The sequence below is a fragment of the Ostrinia nubilalis genome, chromosome 25 (genome assembly GCF_963855985.1).
Source record: "Ostrinia nubilalis chromosome 25, ilOstNubi1.1, whole genome shotgun sequence".
Classification (NCBI taxonomy): domain Eukaryota; kingdom Metazoa; phylum Arthropoda; class Insecta; order Lepidoptera; family Crambidae; genus Ostrinia; species Ostrinia nubilalis.
The window spans coordinates 10,332,900-10,351,684 of NC_087112.1; the positions used below are offsets into that span (position 1 = coordinate 10,332,900).

General features: G+C 36.3%; 2 protein-coding genes across 3 annotated transcripts in view; one reads left to right on the top strand and one right to left on the bottom strand.

Moving 5' to 3' along the window:
- Positions 1 to 824: 824 nt before the first annotated feature.
- Positions 825 to 2,855, top strand: LOC135084267 (beta-1,3-galactosyltransferase 5-like). Its single transcript, XM_063979050.1, has 2 exons — positions 825 to 1,703; positions 1,829 to 2,855. Exons 1-2 carry the CDS (start codon positions 968 to 970, stop codon positions 2,101 to 2,103), a joined length of 1,011 nt encoding a protein of 336 aa, XP_063835120.1. The 5' UTR covers positions 825 to 967; the 3' UTR covers positions 2,104 to 2,855.
- The window catches only part of LOC135084266 (facilitated trehalose transporter Tret1-like), a 32,975-nt gene continuing 16,635 nt past the window's right edge, over positions 2,446 to 18,785 (bottom strand). For both annotated transcript variants that reach the window (XM_063979049.1, XM_063979048.1), the window contains exons 2-4: positions 7,027 to 7,071; positions 5,034 to 5,166; positions 2,446 to 4,202 (exon numbers count right to left, since the gene is read on the bottom strand). In XM_063979049.1, coding sequence (XP_063835119.1) covers positions 2,866 to 4,202; positions 5,034 to 5,166; positions 7,027 to 7,047 — 1,491 coding nt within the window. In that variant the 5' untranslated portion in view covers positions 7,048 to 7,071 and the 3' untranslated portion in view covers positions 2,446 to 2,865. The remainder of the gene's footprint in view (positions 4,203 to 5,033; positions 5,167 to 7,026; positions 7,072 to 18,785) is intronic.

Below are 18,785 nucleotides of genomic sequence, written 5' to 3' on the forward strand. Positions count from 1 at the left end.
ATATTGAGCCCTCTCAACGAGAAAGTTAGACAGCACAGCACAGTGCCTGGAGAGATTGCGAAGAGGCAAGTTCTAGAGTTGCAATAGGTAGTAGGTAGGGCTGGTTCTAAGGCTAGCTACCACCATCTTACCTAAGTCTGTCGCCATAACAACAATGTTAACAGCATTGTTGTGTTCCGGCAGTTAGAGAGAGGTAAGATAGCCAGTTCCTCCGTGGTTGAGGATTCCGGGTGAAGCTCGCTTCCACCTTCGGCCTGATCATCATTTACCATAAGGTGAGATACAAGCTCTTGCTTCCTCGTTGTGGATAAAAAAAAAGTTCGAGGAGTACTAGCGTACAATATTACTCCACGAAGATCGGCTTACTTAAATCTTCTATGATCTGAGGCTTAATCATCTTTGGGCGCACCAGCGCCGCCAAGACAGTTAGGAGTCGTATTCGCCATAGCCGTATTCGGCCGGATTAATCATCGTCAACATTTAGAAACGATACACTGCCCTTTAAATTTTGCCACGGGCTTTTGCTGATTTGTTGGTATAGTTTGCTGGCCAGTGGCCATCTACGTCAAGGGAAAACCCCTCCCTTTACTTATTTTACTACCTGCGTTCTGAAACAATTTATTCTGAAACGAGAAACTTACCATTACTAAGTAAAACTAAGGGTAAAACAAACAAATAAACTCGAGTTGGAATCTTCATAAGAGAATATTTTTTTACGAAAACTATTATTTCGAACATTATTAAAACGAATAAAAAAAAATTTTTTTTAAGATTTTCGAACGAAAACGTCTTGTCAATAATGTCAGTCAGAGAAATGTCAAAAAACCAAAACATTGGCTTGGTTGGTGGAGTTTGTTATCGTGTTTTTATCTGAATTTCCTGTTGTATAATCCCAAATAGATGGCTACAATGTTCAGTGCACTTCACGTCGTAGTGTGAAACACATAACTGTCTGTGGTATTGAAATATGACCGAGTTTCAACGAGAAAAATTCGACATGTTGACTCTTCACAAGGTATTGATTTGCATTTTCGGGTGTATGTTTCTTTACGATTACTATCACACCACAACGCCGGTTGTTGTACGTATTCGTGATCCTAAATTTTCTATTCTTGGGCCTGATAGTGTTAACGAAATCGTCGTAAACGACACTTACGATCAGTTGATAGATATCAGAAACTTTTCGTTTAAAATCAATCCTCAGACATGTAGAGACTATCCAGCAGGGTTACTGTTGGTAGTGCTGGTAGCTTCGAGGCCTACGAACTTTAAGAACAGGATGGTTATACGCAGCACGTGGGGAAGATCAGTGGATTCCACTAAAGTTGTGTTTTTGATGGGAGAGACGAACAAACCGAAGATAGAGCAGCAAATTAGGAACGAGAGTCAAATGTACGGAGATATTGTGCAGGGGAACTTTGCCGACGCATATCGGAATATGACATACAAGCACGTTATGGCCTTGAAGTGGGTGGTGCATCACTGCCCGACTGCTAAGTATATTTTGAAGACTGACGATGATATGGTGGTCAATTCGCATGAGCTGAGAAGGTTTCTGGCTAAGGAGCTGTCTCCGTGGGGCACGAAGGGATTGATAACATGCCAAGTGCTAGAACATGCTCAGGCACAGCGTTCAAACAAGTCCAAATGGAGGGTGTCACTAACTGAGTTTTCTGCTCAGTATTATCCAACATATTGTGCAGGTAAATGAGTATTGAAATTACATAAACATTTTTGCCTTAAACAACTACTTTATTTGCCTTGTAGTCTACTACTTTATTTGCATTACAAGTATAATTATTAACTGTATGATTGTCATTTATTCCAGGTTGGGCGATCCTGTATTCTCAAGATGTAGTGCCACGCTTGCTGGCCACTGCCCAAAGCTTACCGTACTTCTGGATCGATGACGTTCACATCACCGGAATCTGCGCTCAGATGATTGGAGTGGCCCGGACGCCTCTTTCTTCACTCATTCTCAATAAACATCGTACTAATCTGTTGACCATGTTTGGCCCTGACTCTGTTGGTCAGTTTCTGTTTGGGCCACCAGATCTGAACCTCGATAAGATAAATACCATTTGGAAAGCCATACCAGAGTAAATTATAATACTTTTTACCTATAATTTAGGTTTTACAAAATCATATTGATTTATTACTACTAACATAACTACAGAATTCCAGAATCTCATTAACTAGTATAAGTTCAAAGTTATGAATGTTAATTTAAAGCTTTTTGTGTTATAGTTTTAGATAAAAATAATAAGTAATATGTATCGTGTTATAGTGACATTTTATATGCATTTTATTCTGCCATAACTGTGAAACCATGAGGGTTATTATAAAACCTAGAATTATTGAATGCTACCAAAGAAATTTTATTGCTAAGTAAGAGATAAGTAGGAGCTTCTAATGAGGAAAAATGATAAAATAAAACCAAAAATATTTTTATAATTGTATTTTAATTGTCTTTTGGTACTTATTTATGTATGTAATTATGTATGTAATGCCTTCATTGGAACTGTGTTACTCAAAATAGAATAAAATCAAAGGAAAGTTTATTCTCATTTATGTTTGATAATTCAAATCATACAATTTTATATCTTTAGGTCGTCATTAAGTGCCTGATAATACTTATATGTATGCCTTATTATATTCTAAGATTTACTTAAAGTATGTTTTATAGGTAAAAGTCATTGAAGACTAGTCTTACAAAGTATTAGTGTTATTGTCTATTACTTGAAAATAATATGTGTCTAATTACCCACCTATATTATGTATAATTATTATTGTACCTATCTATCACAGAATAATGTTAAATGTTGTACTAAATATAAAATTGTTATGAGTATCTACACTTTATTATCATTTCATAACTACAATATCCTCTTTATTAATTAACGTCATTTGTACTTCTTGATCAACTTTCTTTTTGCCTTTGAAACTGTCTTCTATTTCTTGTAACGTTCTATCTTTAGTTTCTGGTAATAACGCGTAAATTACTAATAGGAATACAATTAAGGTAGCTGAGTACACTAGAAAGGCTCCTTCTACACCCACAGAAGAAAACAAATGAGGAGCAGTCTTCATAGATATCATGAACGATGGCGTTAAAAACAACGTGGACAACGTTGATCCTAAACTTCTGTACGCTAAAGGAAACACTTCGCCACATATCACCCAGTTCAACGGGACTAAACCTAAACAAAAAACTACAACATACACTATCATTAATATTAATGGAACTGTGTCTAAAACCCATGGCGATAAGATAAGACCCGCCTTTCTCATGTAAATAAAAACAGAAATAGACGATAGTGACAGCACAGTCAGAGCACCGCTTGTGAACAGAATGGTCCTTCGTTTGAAGAATTTGAGCAGAAATATGGCAGCCAATGCGCAAACTGTCCTCAGAAGGTCCATCAGTTGGAACTGCCAAGCCACGTCTTCGACGTTCTTCTTGTCGAGAACAGCACAGAGTATTATGTTCCCGTAGGCAGCAAACATGTGTGCTCCACCGAACTCGAAGACCACCAGCATACTAATAGCAATAAAAGCCGGCTTATAAAACTCCTTCCTTTTGAATATCCTCAAGGCATCTTTGATGCCATCAACGACTGCTTTGAACATGCCGTTGCATGTGAACTTCTTTGCGTCCTTCCTCTGGATTTCTGCTTTCATTTCTTCCTTTTGGGCCGTGATCATGGCTTCCAATTCCGCGTTTTGTACCTCGCCTTCGCCTCTTACCCATCTGAAGGCCTTCTTAGCTTCTTCAAATTTTCCCTTGGACACTAACCAACTGGCAGATTCCGGTGATAGGCTTATAATTACCATGGATATTAGTGGGAACAAAGCGCAGACTCCAGCGGTCGCTCGCCATGTTAAATGTGCTCCCCAAACATGTGACAAAAATATTCCTAATCCTAAAGAAATGGCGAAGGTCCCAAGAAATGCTCCTCGGTATTTGGGATCGGTGTATTCAGCGACTAATATGGCGGCTAGAGGAGTTCTGAGTCCGAGGGCCATGCCGTGTAATAGCCTGGCTATAATGAAGAGCGGGACAGAGTTTCCCAGGAAAAAGAAGATCCATCCCAAGAGAGCTGGGACGGTGGAGATGAGGTGTGCTCTTTGGCGGCCGAAGCGGGTCATCAGGACTGGAGAGATGAAGTTGCCGACGATCCCCATGGCGCCGAGGACGGATGCTGGAAACAACAGAGGGTAAGTTTCCACAGTGTATTTTTGATTATATATAATTATGTGAATCCTATCAAAATCATGTACGGAACGGAAACTATGTATAGTCTGATGTCGACTGTAGTACAGCGATGATCTAACAAGATAAATCTAGGCATTATTTAATTTCACACTACGGAAGTAATATTTCTAAGCTAACTTATGCGACACGTCGTTTTCATATAAATAGTATCAGGCGTTACTTAGCGGAAATCCACAATTAGATATTAATAATAATAACTTTAAAAAAAAATAAAACCGACTTCAAATGCGTGAACACAAAAAAAATCTAAAAAATTAAAAATATTGCGTATAAAAAAGTTCATCCCCAATTTTCCACCCTTGGGGGTGAAATATTTTCTTCAAATTCGCATGAAACCACCCTTATGATAATACCTATTCAACAAAAAAATAATCGTTCAAATTGATTTATCAATCGGCGGAGATATTGCGTATAAAAAGTTCATCCCCAATTTTCCACCCTTGGGGGTTGTTTTTTCTATTATTAAATTTAAATGGGACCACCCTTGAGGTATTATCTATACGCCGAAAAAAGATTTGTTCAAATCGGTTCATAATTGGCGGAGTTATCGCGTAACAAACATAGAAAAAAAACATACGGGTCGAATTGAGAACCTCCTCCTTTTTTGAAGTCGGTTGAAAATATAAAATTACTTAGCTTAAGATTTACACTAAGCGGAAATCTCGAGTAATTTTATCCTTATATCTAGCGTCGTTTTCAGGTCAAGTAAGTCTCATGAGTCTTATGAATTACCGTAAAAACTGTGTGTGTTCTTTACCTATCCAAGATGTATCATGGTCAGTTAGCACCACCTCCTTGCTCACAGCGAGCTGCGCGAACAGCACAGCTGGGAAGCCGTGTGCGCAGCCGTGCCCCGCTATGTTCAGCGCTGCCCCGCTCACCACGAACAGCTGGGAATATTAAAGTATTCATGAGAAACCTGTTCAGGAAAGTTCTTGAGTGGCGACCACGAGCCGGAAGACGTAGCGTGGGCAGGCCTCCCACTAGGTTGACCGACGATCTGGTGAAGGTCGCGGGAGGTGCCTGGATGCGAGCGGCGCAGGACCGGTCTTTGTGGAAATCCTTGGGGGAGGCCTTTGTTCAGCAGTGGACGTCTTTCGGCTGAAATGAACGAACGAACGAGAAATATGTGATAATCTTGACCTTCATTCGTTGGGTTTTTATGGCGGTCAAGCTATAGATCCTGGCTACACAGGAGTTGCAGCGGTGGGAACGAGAGGTGGGAATAGTCCCGTTAAACCTGTGATATTTAGGTAGTGTGTCGGAAGTATTATTTGCTTGCAACTATTATCTTCAAATCGGTAGCCCAATATCCTGGGTCATATACGCTCGTCGCTCATGTCAGTTGTCAGTTTCTGGCTACGCAGCTGAAGGCACGTTACATTTGTAAATAAGGTACAAATTAATAATCCCGTCAACCCTTAGTAGTAAGCTAAATATGCTGGTGTTACGAGTGGGTTCACCACGATAGACAATAGTCGAGCTGCGGCGGGGATCGAACCCGTGTTCCTCGGATCACGAGTCGGCCAGTCCACCTTCACCGTCTCCGCTATCGTCGCTTAATTTTGACACTCTTTTTATTGTATGACACCCAAAAATGTCCAGTTCAAATTGACCATTTGCCATTAGTTCCGCCTTTCCGATTCCTAGACTTGCCATCCTGGCTGGCAACAGTGCGCGGTCATGATCTATGCAAATACCAACGATTACATAGCAAAAATTGAATTTATTTATTTGCGATACGAATCTTGCACGTTTATTTTATCACGACCGGTAACTGCGCCAGTCAATTGTTACTATGTTTAAGTTAAATGTCAATAATTAAAAACATTAAACGGACTCTACCAGTTGGTATTTTTTTAAGTCAATGTACGGTTTTTATGTTACGCTACCTAACGTTTTGATTCGGCAAGTCTTTTAGGTATAGCTTGTGCTTTTTGATTAATAAGTTTTTCTCGTTCGTTCGTTCGTTTCAGCCGAAAGACGTCCACTGCTGGACAAAGGCCTCCCCCAATGTTTTCCACAAAGACCGGTCCTGCGCCGCCCGCATCCAGGCACCTCCCGCTACCCTCACCAGATCGTCGGTCCACCTAGTGGGAGGCCAGGCCACACTACGTCTTCCGGCTCATGTTTTCTGTAGTTAAATTCAGTAAAATGCGGCTGGGTTTTGAAGTTATTTAACAGTGAAATGAATGTTTGATGTCAATAGTCCATTATTTTAAGATGTCCAAACATAGTAAGTAAACAATTGTAACTCCATGGCTTACGGGGTTGCCCCGCGAGTTAGAACTCAAATAATTTAAATAAGTAAATAGGCATATTTTTATGGAGTTATGGATAAATTCTTTTATACTAGAAGTACTGGGTCCCATTCACACATACACTTGTTTATGTATGACTCACTGAGTTGTGGTGACTGTTTTGAGACAGAACAATAATTATTAATTTATTTATAACTTTTTCATAACGCCTTGACCATAGCGAATCAACCTGATAAGTACCTAACTGACTGATATTTCTTTTGATATAAATGTAGACCAACAAAAAATACTTGTTGAAGCTGAATATAATAATACTTGGAATTATAAAAAGCCAGTCTACCAAAGTTTATGCTTGATTATTACAACAGTGATCACGAACCTGAATAATTAGTTTTATTTACATTCAAATTGCAATTAAATTATTTTGTTTTTTTTATAACCGTTGTATGGCTAGGTTAGTTATTAAACTATGAAACATGCACACATTACCTGTTTTACAAACGGGTTCATGGTAGCGCTTCATGCAGGTGCAATCTGAAACAAAAAGTAATTATAAATACAGAAGCATTAAAATGTATCAGTTAATTAATTAACTCCATAGTCATCTAACATGGCACCTAATTTTTAACGTGACCTCCGAAGCTCGAAATTACTTTCAAACCTTGCGGGTGTCTATGGGCGACGGTAATCACCATCAGGTGATCCCTCTGCTCGTTTGCCTCCTGTCACATAAAAAAAAAACCTGAAATACCCTAACCATTGCATCGTTCGTTCGTTTCAGCCAAATGACGTCCATTGCTAGACAAAGCTTTCCCTCTAAAGCAGGGGTTCCCAAACTTATTTTGTGTACTGCTTACTTTGAGAATAATCTATTTTTAGCGCATCCCAAGTAACATTCGGGGTTCTATATAGTATGTCTAGTCGTTCACATGTACTCCACAAGCTGTGTATGTCAGCTGTATACGAGCTGTATAGCTTGCTATAATGCTTTTATAGAACCAGTTTGGGCACAAATTAGACAGCCTTAAGTTCACTATGGCTGTACATTAGCAGTATAACAGCATTATAATAGCAGTTTAAGTAGTAACATCGGACTTAAGGTTGACTTACGGCACTATATGTGACGCAGTGTGAACCATACAACGTACGTGAGTGTAATAAAGAGTAACAAGTGGCTAAATGCACAGCTTTCAAAGTTATAAAGTCCGACAAAAGTACTCCAATGCTACATAAAGTTCACGTGTGTCCTAAATTATTTCCACATTTTAATATTAGTTTGGTATTTGTACGTGAGTGCCAAGAGGGAAACAACTCGGGCGGATAATCATTTATGCAAATAATAACACGGGTTTTAAATACTTAATAATGTTAATGCCATTGGGAATGCAACTTTATCGTGAAATGTATACATATTTACAGCTAAAATATTTACGCGCCTCTGTAAAAACGCGATATTCATTTTAAAATATTTAAAACTGGCTGAGAGGAAATCTACAATTTTCAGTTTTTGATATTGTATTGGCATTATAATCATATTACGGTAATTAATTATAACCTGAAACCAAAACTCAATCGCTCTATCTGCGAATTTTGTGATAAATCTGCATTAATTTTGGAGATTTATTTGGTAAATATTTTAGGTTATGTAGAACAAAATGGTGGAAATGAAATACGGCTATGTGAACTGTTATAACTCCAATTTAATGCGGTGAGCGTATATTAAGTTCACATGTGTTCTGTTAGAATGCTTTTATCTATATGAAGTTCCACATTTGTACCACTACAGCGCTAATGTCTATAAATTTATTCTAATGTGAACTTATATACAGCTTTAAGATGTACCTAGTTCAGGTCAATTGTGTATCTTTAATTCTTTCAAATACCGAAATTTTAGAGATCCGCAATAAAAATTCACTGGTCAACAAAATTTTGTAACAAGAAAGGTGCTTGCTAATTTTAAATTACCTACCTACCCTCAATTTATTTCCATATTTATTTTGATTCCATCAGGTCTAGTTTTCGTGTTACAGCTACTACCCACAAAATTAAAAATTAACCTTTTTTTTCACTTTCGCATTCAGAGAAATTGTTTATTTGAAGAGCGTAGTGTTTTGTTCTGTTTTTAGAGTTAAGTGATTCTTAAATAATGTCAAGAAAGTGCAAAAATGATCCTTAAAAGTTTTTTTTAAATTTGTGGTGACATTACTTTCAAAACTCAGCGAAGGAATTTGACACCATTAGTAACTAAGTTATATGAATAGTATTTTGGCTTTTCCATCGGACAACAAGACAAAGTGAGGGTTCCATACATCTGTTATGTTACATGTGTGGGTCTTTTCACTGGGTGGACGAAAAGATCTCGATCTATGCCTTTTGCAATCCCTATGATTAGGTTGGAACCAACGAACCAATCATCTGATTGTTATTTTTGTCTTACTGATACAAAAAAGGTATTATAATTAAACCAAAAAGTAAAATTAAGTATCCTGACCTGCCTTCAGCTAAAAGACCGATCCCTCATAGTGAAGATCTACCGGTAGTCCGCTACCAGAACCACCTCAAACTAGCGATCTGGCCGTTACGCCAAAAATCGAAAAGACACATTGGATCCTGACTTTGAGGGCATATTTGTTGGCCCTCAAATCAGGCAATTGATGAAAGATGATATATTAATTAGGGAAAAGCTTAGTAATTTAGAAAAATCAGCTTGGGAATCTTTCATGAAAGTAACTTCCAATTTTCTAGGAAATCACTGATCAAGTGACCATAAATGTATTATTGCGGAGCTTTTATCTACTTATAAGGCTTTGGCCTGTAATATGACATTGAAAATACATTTTCTTCATTCACATTTAGACTTCTTCCCTGAAAATTTGGGCGCCATCAGCGATGAACACGGTGAAAGATTCTATCAAGACTTCTACCATAGAAAAACGATATCAAAGCAAGTGGAGCCCACGAATGTTAGCGGATTACTGTTGGACATTAAAACGAGACATTCCTGAAGCAAAATACAGACGAAAATCATAAAAGGAAATTCATATTAATGTTGCAATAAATCGAAATAACTTCTTTTTGTTGATAAAAATTCAAAATTTCTAAAATGCTATAAAATGGTATTACAAAAAAACTATTCGTATTTAAAACATTTAATTTGTATTTCTAGTATCCTTATCCTTGTCCTAATCATAACCAGACAAAAGTTTTCATGTTACATGCAAAAGTTGTTTTTTTGTTGACTAGTTTATTAATGTCCGTTAAATCGCCTAGCCCAGGTTCTAATAGTCAAGTATGAATACCTAAAGCATCAGACGGTAGTGTTCCCGGTTTAAATTCGTTTATTATGCCTGACAATTTATTCAAAGCGGAATGAGGAATACGATTTTCAATAGCCCATGTTCTTATTTTTTTGCGAAAGGTTAAATAATTGTCCAAATCAAAATGGTATTCACTATCACTAGAACTGCAATCATCACACTCTGATATCTATATATTTTGAAGGGAAATTTCAGGTTCAGGCATAATGTTTTCCTCTGCATCATGTACAGAACCACCATGAACAACTAAAAACAGGCTTGGGGAAATGTGTAATAGAATATCACATTCACATTCATGTTCAGCTTAAAGCAAATAAGAGTAGTACTTGTGGACAAATAAACTGCTATTGATGTTAATGGACAACACATATAGTCCTTTTAACAGCCTACAGTGCACATGTGAACCATTGAAACACTTTTGTACAGATAGTAAAAAAAGGTTATTTTAATTATCACAAACAAGTCCTACTACAGCTACTAGCTGTATAACAGTCTAAAACAAGTAAACATAACAGCCTTTGGCTTTATAAATGACCACGTGTGTTCTATTAAAATGCTAGCTCTATAACATCGTACAAGTAGGCCGTTAAACAGCGGTCGAGCCCTCCCAGTCGAGAGAGTCACTCCCACCCTCTAATCATTTTTAGAGGCAAGGCGATGACCCGATAAGGAACTGACGATTCATCAAGTCGTAACGCCCGATGGCGTTACGACACCATCACGAAATGCAATTATAAAACAGCTGACAAGTGCAACTGCCGATGCATTTCCCATGTTATTGATTCGCAGCACGCATACAATGGCCGATGGTGGCTGTCGCAAGCGCGTGCGCAACACGCAACAGTAAATCAAATATCGATTGATTGAGCGTTGAATTCTAAAACGAGAAATCCAGAACACGTGCTGTTATTGGTTCTCGAAAGTTCTGACAATGAAGAGCACTTTTTCTTCAATTTTCTTACTTCCCAAGTGCTCTGCTTTTTTTATACACAACGAGGAAGCTCTTGGCCTGTGTCTCACCTGATGGTAAGTGATGATCAGGCCGAAGGTGAAAGCGAGCTTCACCCGGAATCCTCAACCACAGAGGAACTGGCTATCTTACCTCTAACTGCCGGAACACAACAATGCTGTTAACATTGTGGTTATGGCGACAAACTTAGGTAAGATGGTAGTAGCTAGCCAGGCGGACTTAGAACAAGCCCTACCAACAACCAATTTTCATATTTTCATCACTGGCCTATTTATGTCCCGAAGCAGTGGTAGGGTTAACTAATACTGGGACATGTAAAAGAGCTTTTTAAAAGCCTTTTTGGTGAAAAAAAATCTACGATTTCTTGTCGTGATTTTTCAGACAGCATTTCAGGCACCAATTTTCATCTTTTCATCACTGGCCTATTTATGTCCCGAAGCAGTGGTAGGGTTAACTAATACTGGGACGTGTAAAAGAGCTTTTTAAAAGCCTTTTTGCTGAAAATAATGATCTATGATTTCTTCTCGTGTTTTCAGACATTTTTCAGGTTCGTTAGGATAATCATAATGATCATAAACTGATGTGATTTCATAAAGCTCAGCTTCTGCAAGCGGCTTTGTCCGCTAGGATTCAATTTCAGAAAGCTTTTAGCTTAAAAGCTTTAGGTATCGCACCTCTCTTTACTTTACAATATTAAGTATTTCTTATGAAATCGTTTCATCCCCTTGGGTCTATTCTACGACAAAATGAAATACCTAGCAGGTCATATCCTTCTCAAAAGTCCAATTTACCCTGCAAAATTTTACAGAGGTGGTTTAATTCAACGGTTTAGACGTGAAACGTAACGTACAGACAGAGTTCTTTCGCATTTGTAATAAATCAGACCTACAGTAGGCCTAAGATGCGCTCCGCGAATAAGCGATTATCACGCCATTTTATCGATTTTGCCCATACATTTTGACGTCGCTAAAAGTAATCACGGCGCGCATCTTAGGCCTATAGAACAGCTATAGGCATGTTGAACTGTATTGTTTGTACGTAGGTAGTTCCTATGCTCAAGTACCTAAAAAAGTTGATACAAATATCAGTCCAGACATTCTCAGCACGCAGACCAATGATATTATATCATTGACGCAGACACAATGGGCAATGGGGTTGTCGCAAGCGCCTGCGCAACTTTACGAACGACGAACGTCGTAAATCAACAACCAAGTACTTATTCCCTTTTGGATTTTTTATTGACTTTAGAGTCATTGCGTATCTACCACGACATGGTACGAGGTGCCAGACATCTACGAGTACAACTTTATTTATTTATTCGTTCGTTTCAGCCAAATGACGTCCACTGCTGGACAAAGGTCTCCCCCAAAGATCTCCATTGCGCTGCCCGCATCCAGGCACTTCTCGCTTCCCTTCCTAAAGTACTTCGTAGAGCACAACTTTAAATTCAAGGGAGCTAGTAACAAATTCTAATTGGATAGTGTTGAGGTAGTATATTTTTAAGCCACTTTTTACCGATCACAAAAAAGGACGTTCTCAACCTCTTTTTTTATTTGGGCTGACTATTTTTAAATTAATGATAAGTGCTATGTAGGTACTTATCTGTTTTAAAGAGCAAGAACAGGATAAATGTGCTCTTTTATTTAAGTTTGCTCTACATTCTATTACTGAAGGCAGGTGCCCTTTAAAAAACCAGTCCCAACCCAACCTATCTCACAGCCAGTTAGTTGCAGAAAGCGGTCCCTAAAAATATCATTAGTTAATGAGTCATTACTAATTAGTTCATTAAAATAAAGACGTTGCACAAAACATTAACAGTCCCTTATAAAGGTCCTTTAGTTAAGGAATATTTAAAGGTGCCATTAAAAAGTATTGCCAACACTAAAATTAAAATTGAACGATATGAATGAATGATATGCGTTTCGTTCACTTATATGTTGACTTTGTTATTGTAAAATCAATGGAAACAGTACGCAAACGTCAAGGTTCTATAGTCAATGTCAAATTCCGTGGTGATTTTGGCGCGTCTGCTGCCTGTCATCTGTTCTGCGTGCGTCTGCCTTTAACCCTTAATCAAATAAATGTAGATATATTACCACTTCGTTTACTTTTAAAAAAGGATCCCATTGTAATACTTAAAAGATTTGTGGTCACTTATTTAAAATTTTAAATATATTTTTTTACTTATCTATGCCATTTTACAACTTTTCAACGTCATTTGTCACTGTCAGGTAATGTCAAAGTCAACCAAACGGTTTTGGTGTGAACAAGTTCTTACCGCGCGTTTTTGGTATTTTTGAAACTTTGTTCAACGAAAATTCTGATAAGTGTTTTTTCGATTCAAATTCCTAAACTATAACATTTATTGCATAATCTCACTCATAGACAGCGTCTGCAATTGATTTATTCATATAATTTAGACATTTTAAAGAAGTGGTAAATAGTTTACCACTGTCCAAATCCCGTCATGACAAAAGTTTCATGATATAAAAACCTGTTGTTTTTTGTATGTGCACAAATAAAAGTAAATAAATATTTGGAGTTTTTTTTTTATAACTATTTACATAACGTTTTGACGTTACGTAATTAGTGAATTGTTAGCTTCAGAATCAAGGTAAGCATAATAATTGTAAGCATAATAACTAATATTAATATTTTTTAATTCCCAAAATATTTAGTAAAATATAGGTAGAACCAAGAGAAAGTCACTAGTCAAGAACCAAAAACAAACCAAGATCGACACTGGTAACTATTTTACCACCAACATTTAATAATTGGTAGTCATGAATGGATAATGGTAAATTATTTACCACCCAAAAAACTACCCCGTCCCCTATTTTTTATTAATTTTGATCAAAAATATGAAATAAGTGACCCACAATTACCCAAAATCCACTTCAACTTTGTAAAAAAAATGCATACCAGCACCAGCTCGCATTTTTTTTTACCCACAACGAGGAAGCTGACCTGTATTTCACCTGATGGTAAGTGACGATCAGGCCGAAGGTGGACAGGAAGCGAGCTTCACCCGGAATCCTCAACCACGGAGGAACTGGCTATCTTACCTCTAACTGCCGGAACACAACAATGCTGTTAACATTGTTGTTATGGCGACAGACTTAGGTAAAATGGTAGTAGCTAGCCAGGCGAACTTAGAACAAGCCCTACCACCAACCAAACCGAACAGAAAAATCTGCCCCCACTGGGAATCGAACCAGGGACCTCTGCATCTGAAGCAGGTGGTCTTACCACTAGACCACAGAGGCGGTTGAATAAGGGTTAAATCTTTGTGGATATTTTTGTTTCTTTTCTATTGTTAGAATAATAAATTGAACAAACTGTCAAAATAGACGCTCATTTAGCGCTAATGACGTTTTGTGCAACGCAAAGCTAATGTGCAAGATTGACACTTCATTACTAAAATTTAATGAGGCATTAAAATCTTTGTTAATGTTGGTTTGTGCAACAAGTTAATGATTCATTAGAGTTTAATGAAATCATTAAAATTTAAAGTCTGTTTCTGCAACTGGGTGTTACTGTGGTAATTATAAACCAAAAACCGACCAAGTGGTAACTGTAACTCGCATAAATACGGTTCCGTATGATAAGTATTTTCAGTATCATATTAAAATGAAGTTAAAAACTAAAAAAAATCGAACTAAAGAGATGCAACTCTTAACGCTAGAAATTTTCATAACTATATAAACATGTTTTTGGAAGATAATGGAACTCTAAAAAGATAAAATATAACTAACACAAGTATAATCTTAAGTAACGCATAAGATAAGAAATAATAATGTAAATGTAGCGTGCGCATTTCCAGTGCTGCGTTGATTCAGAAATACGAAAAATTGCATGTTTTATAAACTCGATTGTTCAGATAAACTCTGTGTAAATTAGGTAGGTACTTACGTGGTGCTAAAATATAATGATTTTATGAAATTTAAGTAACACTAGCTCATTAAATAAAGTACCTATTGACATAAATTATTCACGTTTTTGCGCGCTACAGATTATAATTTTAAACAGATAAAATATTATTTTTGTTTCTTTTATATTTTCTGTATTGATATCATTTTAAGTCTGACTAAACAAATTTTTAACGCTATTCATATACTTATTATGCATTTATCTAGAATCAAATGTACCTAATACATATTATGTAAGTATTTAAATTTTTCTGCATGCTAAATCGTTTGTCTTCGCTACATATTTACGTTATAGCATAATCCTTCCTCGAACCTTCCTTGACGTTTAGCATAAAATGAATTTAATTACAAAATTAGAGCAATTTTGATATTTTATACCTCACCTAAGCAAATATTGTTTCTCCATATGAACATGTCACATGTCACACCCCCTCTTCACCCCCTCGGGGGATAATAATTATCGAATAGTTTTCATCCTGAAAAATATTTCCAGGATATTCCAGGAAAAATCGTGGGTTCGAGTCCCGCCTTAGGTACTTAGTTCGATTATTTCAAGTTGTTTATTTAAGGGATCATTGATTTCGTTTAAAAACTTTCAAGTTTGACGATGTGCTTTTTAGGGTTCCGTAGTCCTGACAAGGAACTCAAATTTTAAAATAACTTTATTTACCTAGTTAATTAGCTGTTGGTTTATTCGCGTTATAACTTCAGTATCCTTGAAAAATCACTCAATAATGAAGAATGTTCACTAATTTTGTTTTTTAGCTTTCTGTATTCTCTGTTAAAAATAAAAAATACACGTGAAAGAATTATTTCGATACGTTAATTAGTTTCCAAGATATTGAATTTTAAAAGTGCGGGCGGCGGCCGGCCCGCCATTTTATGCGCGTGACGTCATATTACAACGACTGGCTCATATTTGTATGGGTGGAATCTTGCAAACTGAATTAAGACCCACTTCCAGGCAACCGATTAAGCTGAAATTTCGCAAACACATGTGATTTGGATGACCATGCAATATTATGATGACATGGAGCTGATCTGATGATGGAGCTGGAAGGTGGCCATAGGAACTCTATAATAAAACGACTTAAATGCATCGAGTTTGGGCTCGTTCGTTTTGTAATGATGAGTATTTTAATTCTATATAGTAATCGGGGTCTAATGATGGAGCTGGAAGGTAATTCGCAATAAAACGACACAATCGCATCAAGTTTGGGTTTGGTTCAATTTTAATTTCTGTGATGGGTCTGGGTGTTAATATGTATAATAAGTTTGTATTTACAAAAAAAAATTATTTAAGTATGTTTATATCCGTTTTCTAGTGAGCGGACGCTGTGAATGTACGTCACACGGGGTCACGTGACCGTCGGCGGGACTCAATATATAAGCGAACTTTGAATGCCTATAAAATCATAACTACTGGGTATTTTTGAATGAAATAAAAACTAATGTATTTGTGAATGTAAAAGCTTAACTGTAACATAGGTTTCAAGTGATTTTGCATACCTAGTAACATTCTCAATTGTCTCAAGTCACGGCTGCAACAATGGCTTCCATAAATAATAATTATATTATAGCTTGCAGCTTTGCGTAGAATTGCATTTGCTTTTGTTCTAGAAGCGGTTGGACATTTGCTAGGTCCTTGCAAATCTCGGTAAACTGTAGTTGACTGGTAGATAATGCATTCTTTATTGGCATTGGCAAAAAATTAGTGCAAAAAGTTAAGTTAAATAAACGGAGGGTATGAGAATGGCGTCTACTGAAAGTTGAATTTAGAAAAGTTCAAATACTTACTGTCACTTACCATGCAAATAAATCAATAATTTGAGTTTAATACTCAAATATGCTTTGTTCACCTGGGTGAAAGAAGTGGAATTTTTAGTGTCCCCATTTAACCTCTGAACCATTTCTCCCAGGTGATATCACCCAGGTAAATTGACTCGACTATAGATTACCTTTGTTCACCTAGTAATTAATTCATCCAGGTCTTCGCATCTGTTCAAGGTGAACAAAGGTGACCGTTTAGTTGACTCTATCATCTGTAGTTACAATGAAGCTGGGTGAAATGGTTCCGAGGTGAAATGAGAACACTAAAAAATCCACTTTCTTTATCTGAGTGATAATAATCCACATAAAGAAGAGCACGTTTCAGTCAAAAATCTCAATTCAGAAACCGGACCTTTTGCTACTCGATAATTAATATTAATTGTTCTAGCACAATGTAGTGACGTATAGGGCCACTTCACCACTACACGCTGGTGTTGATTTATAGGAAAATACTTTATTAATTTAAAATATTTATTAGTGATTTGTATTGTAAAAGTAAAAGTAAACAATGTTTTATTTGACAAACAGAGCGACATCACATTTACATACAGTGTGAGTCACGTTAAAGTGTACATATCAAAATAGATGAAACTAGACCTATTTTTATAGACAAAAAAGAGGTAAAAAAAAATTTGAGATTTTTTTAAATTTTTTATATAATTTTTTTTCTTCCAATTACTTATTGTAAATAAAACGTAATAACTGTTAAACTAAGCGGTATATCCTGATAAAATAAAAACAGTAATAATGCTAAATAACAGGCGATACAAAAAAAATACATAAAATACACAACAAAAAAGGCCAACAAATAATAAAAAATGATACTTTTTGAAAAAAATCTGCTTTTAAATTCGTGTTTTTTTGGTTATGTCTGGTCTGCCCCTATAATGCCCCTATAACCGGTGGTTTTTATTACTTTGTATTATTCTCTATCGTATTACCTTCGTAAAACCAAAAATCGCATGTCTCTATCCCTATCACAACGTTTGCAATGATCGTTTGAACTAAGCCTTTCCGGGCGCGCCATTCAAAGCTTCGTTAACAACGAAACTGAAAATGGCTCTAGATTTGTGATTTTGATAAATACAAGTTAGATTTCAAATAAAAACAAAAGATTTCGAAGTAAAATAAGCATTTTAGTTAAAATTAAAATTGTCTCTACCTGTAGCGGAGAATAATGTTGTGGCAGGCCTTTGTTCAAACGATCATAGCAAATGTTGTGATAGGGATAGAGACATGCGATTTTTGGTTTTACAAAGATAATACGATAGAGAATAATACAAAGTAATAAAAACCACCTGTTATAGGGGCATTTTTTGGAGAAATTTATCAAATAACCAAAAAAACACGAATTTAAAAGCAGATTTTTTTCAAAAAGTATAATTTTTTATTATTTGTTGGCATTTTTTGTATATTTTATGTATTTTTTTAGTATCGCCTGTTATTTTGCATTATTACTGTTTTTATTTTATCAGGATATACCGCTTAGTTTAAAAGTTATTACGTTTTCTTTACAATAATAACTAACAACCTTGTATTGCACTAATTACTAACAATCCTATTAACCCTTCGTACTAAGCTATACAGGGTGGAATTTTGTAATGCTACCATTAGGGAAAGTAAGTACTCTTAATACTGTAGATAGAATACTTAAAGAAAACATCCCTTCATTTTTTAACAGAAAGAAAACTGCATTCAAAGATCTCCGAATTTCTGTAAATCTTCTGTATAATAAAAATGAATTGCAGTTCGTTAGTCTCGCTAAAACTCGAGAATGGCTGGATCGATATCGCTGATTTTGGTTTTTAAATAATTGTTGTAGTCCAGGGAAGGTTTAAGCGGTGAGAAAAAATGGTAAAATTACGATTTGATTTCCACGCATACGAAGTCGCGGGCACAGCTAGTCTTCCAATAAATCCATGTCAATGAAATTAGCTTTCCAATGATTGAATTTTTAATATTTATTTCATATTTGACGACGTGAATAATGCTCTTTCCAAAGTATTAGACTGGTTTACAACTAATAATTTGCTATTAAACGCAAAAAAAACTAAATGTTTAAAATTCACTATGCCTAATGTCAAACAAGTTAATACTAATATTACAGTAAATAATGAACGCATTGAACTGATAAACTCTACTGTCTTTCTAGGTATTACCCTAGACTGTAAATTACAATGGGGCCCCCATATTGCTGCCTTG

Coding starts and splice junctions, on each gene's coding strand:
- LOC135084267 (XM_063979050.1), top strand. CDS start 968: ATGACCGAGTTTCAACGAGAAAAATTCGACATGTTGACTCTTCACAAG. Junction 1,704..1,828: donor TTATCCAACATATTGTGCAG/GTAAATGAGTAT, acceptor CATTTATTCCAG/GTTGGGCGATCCTGTATTCT.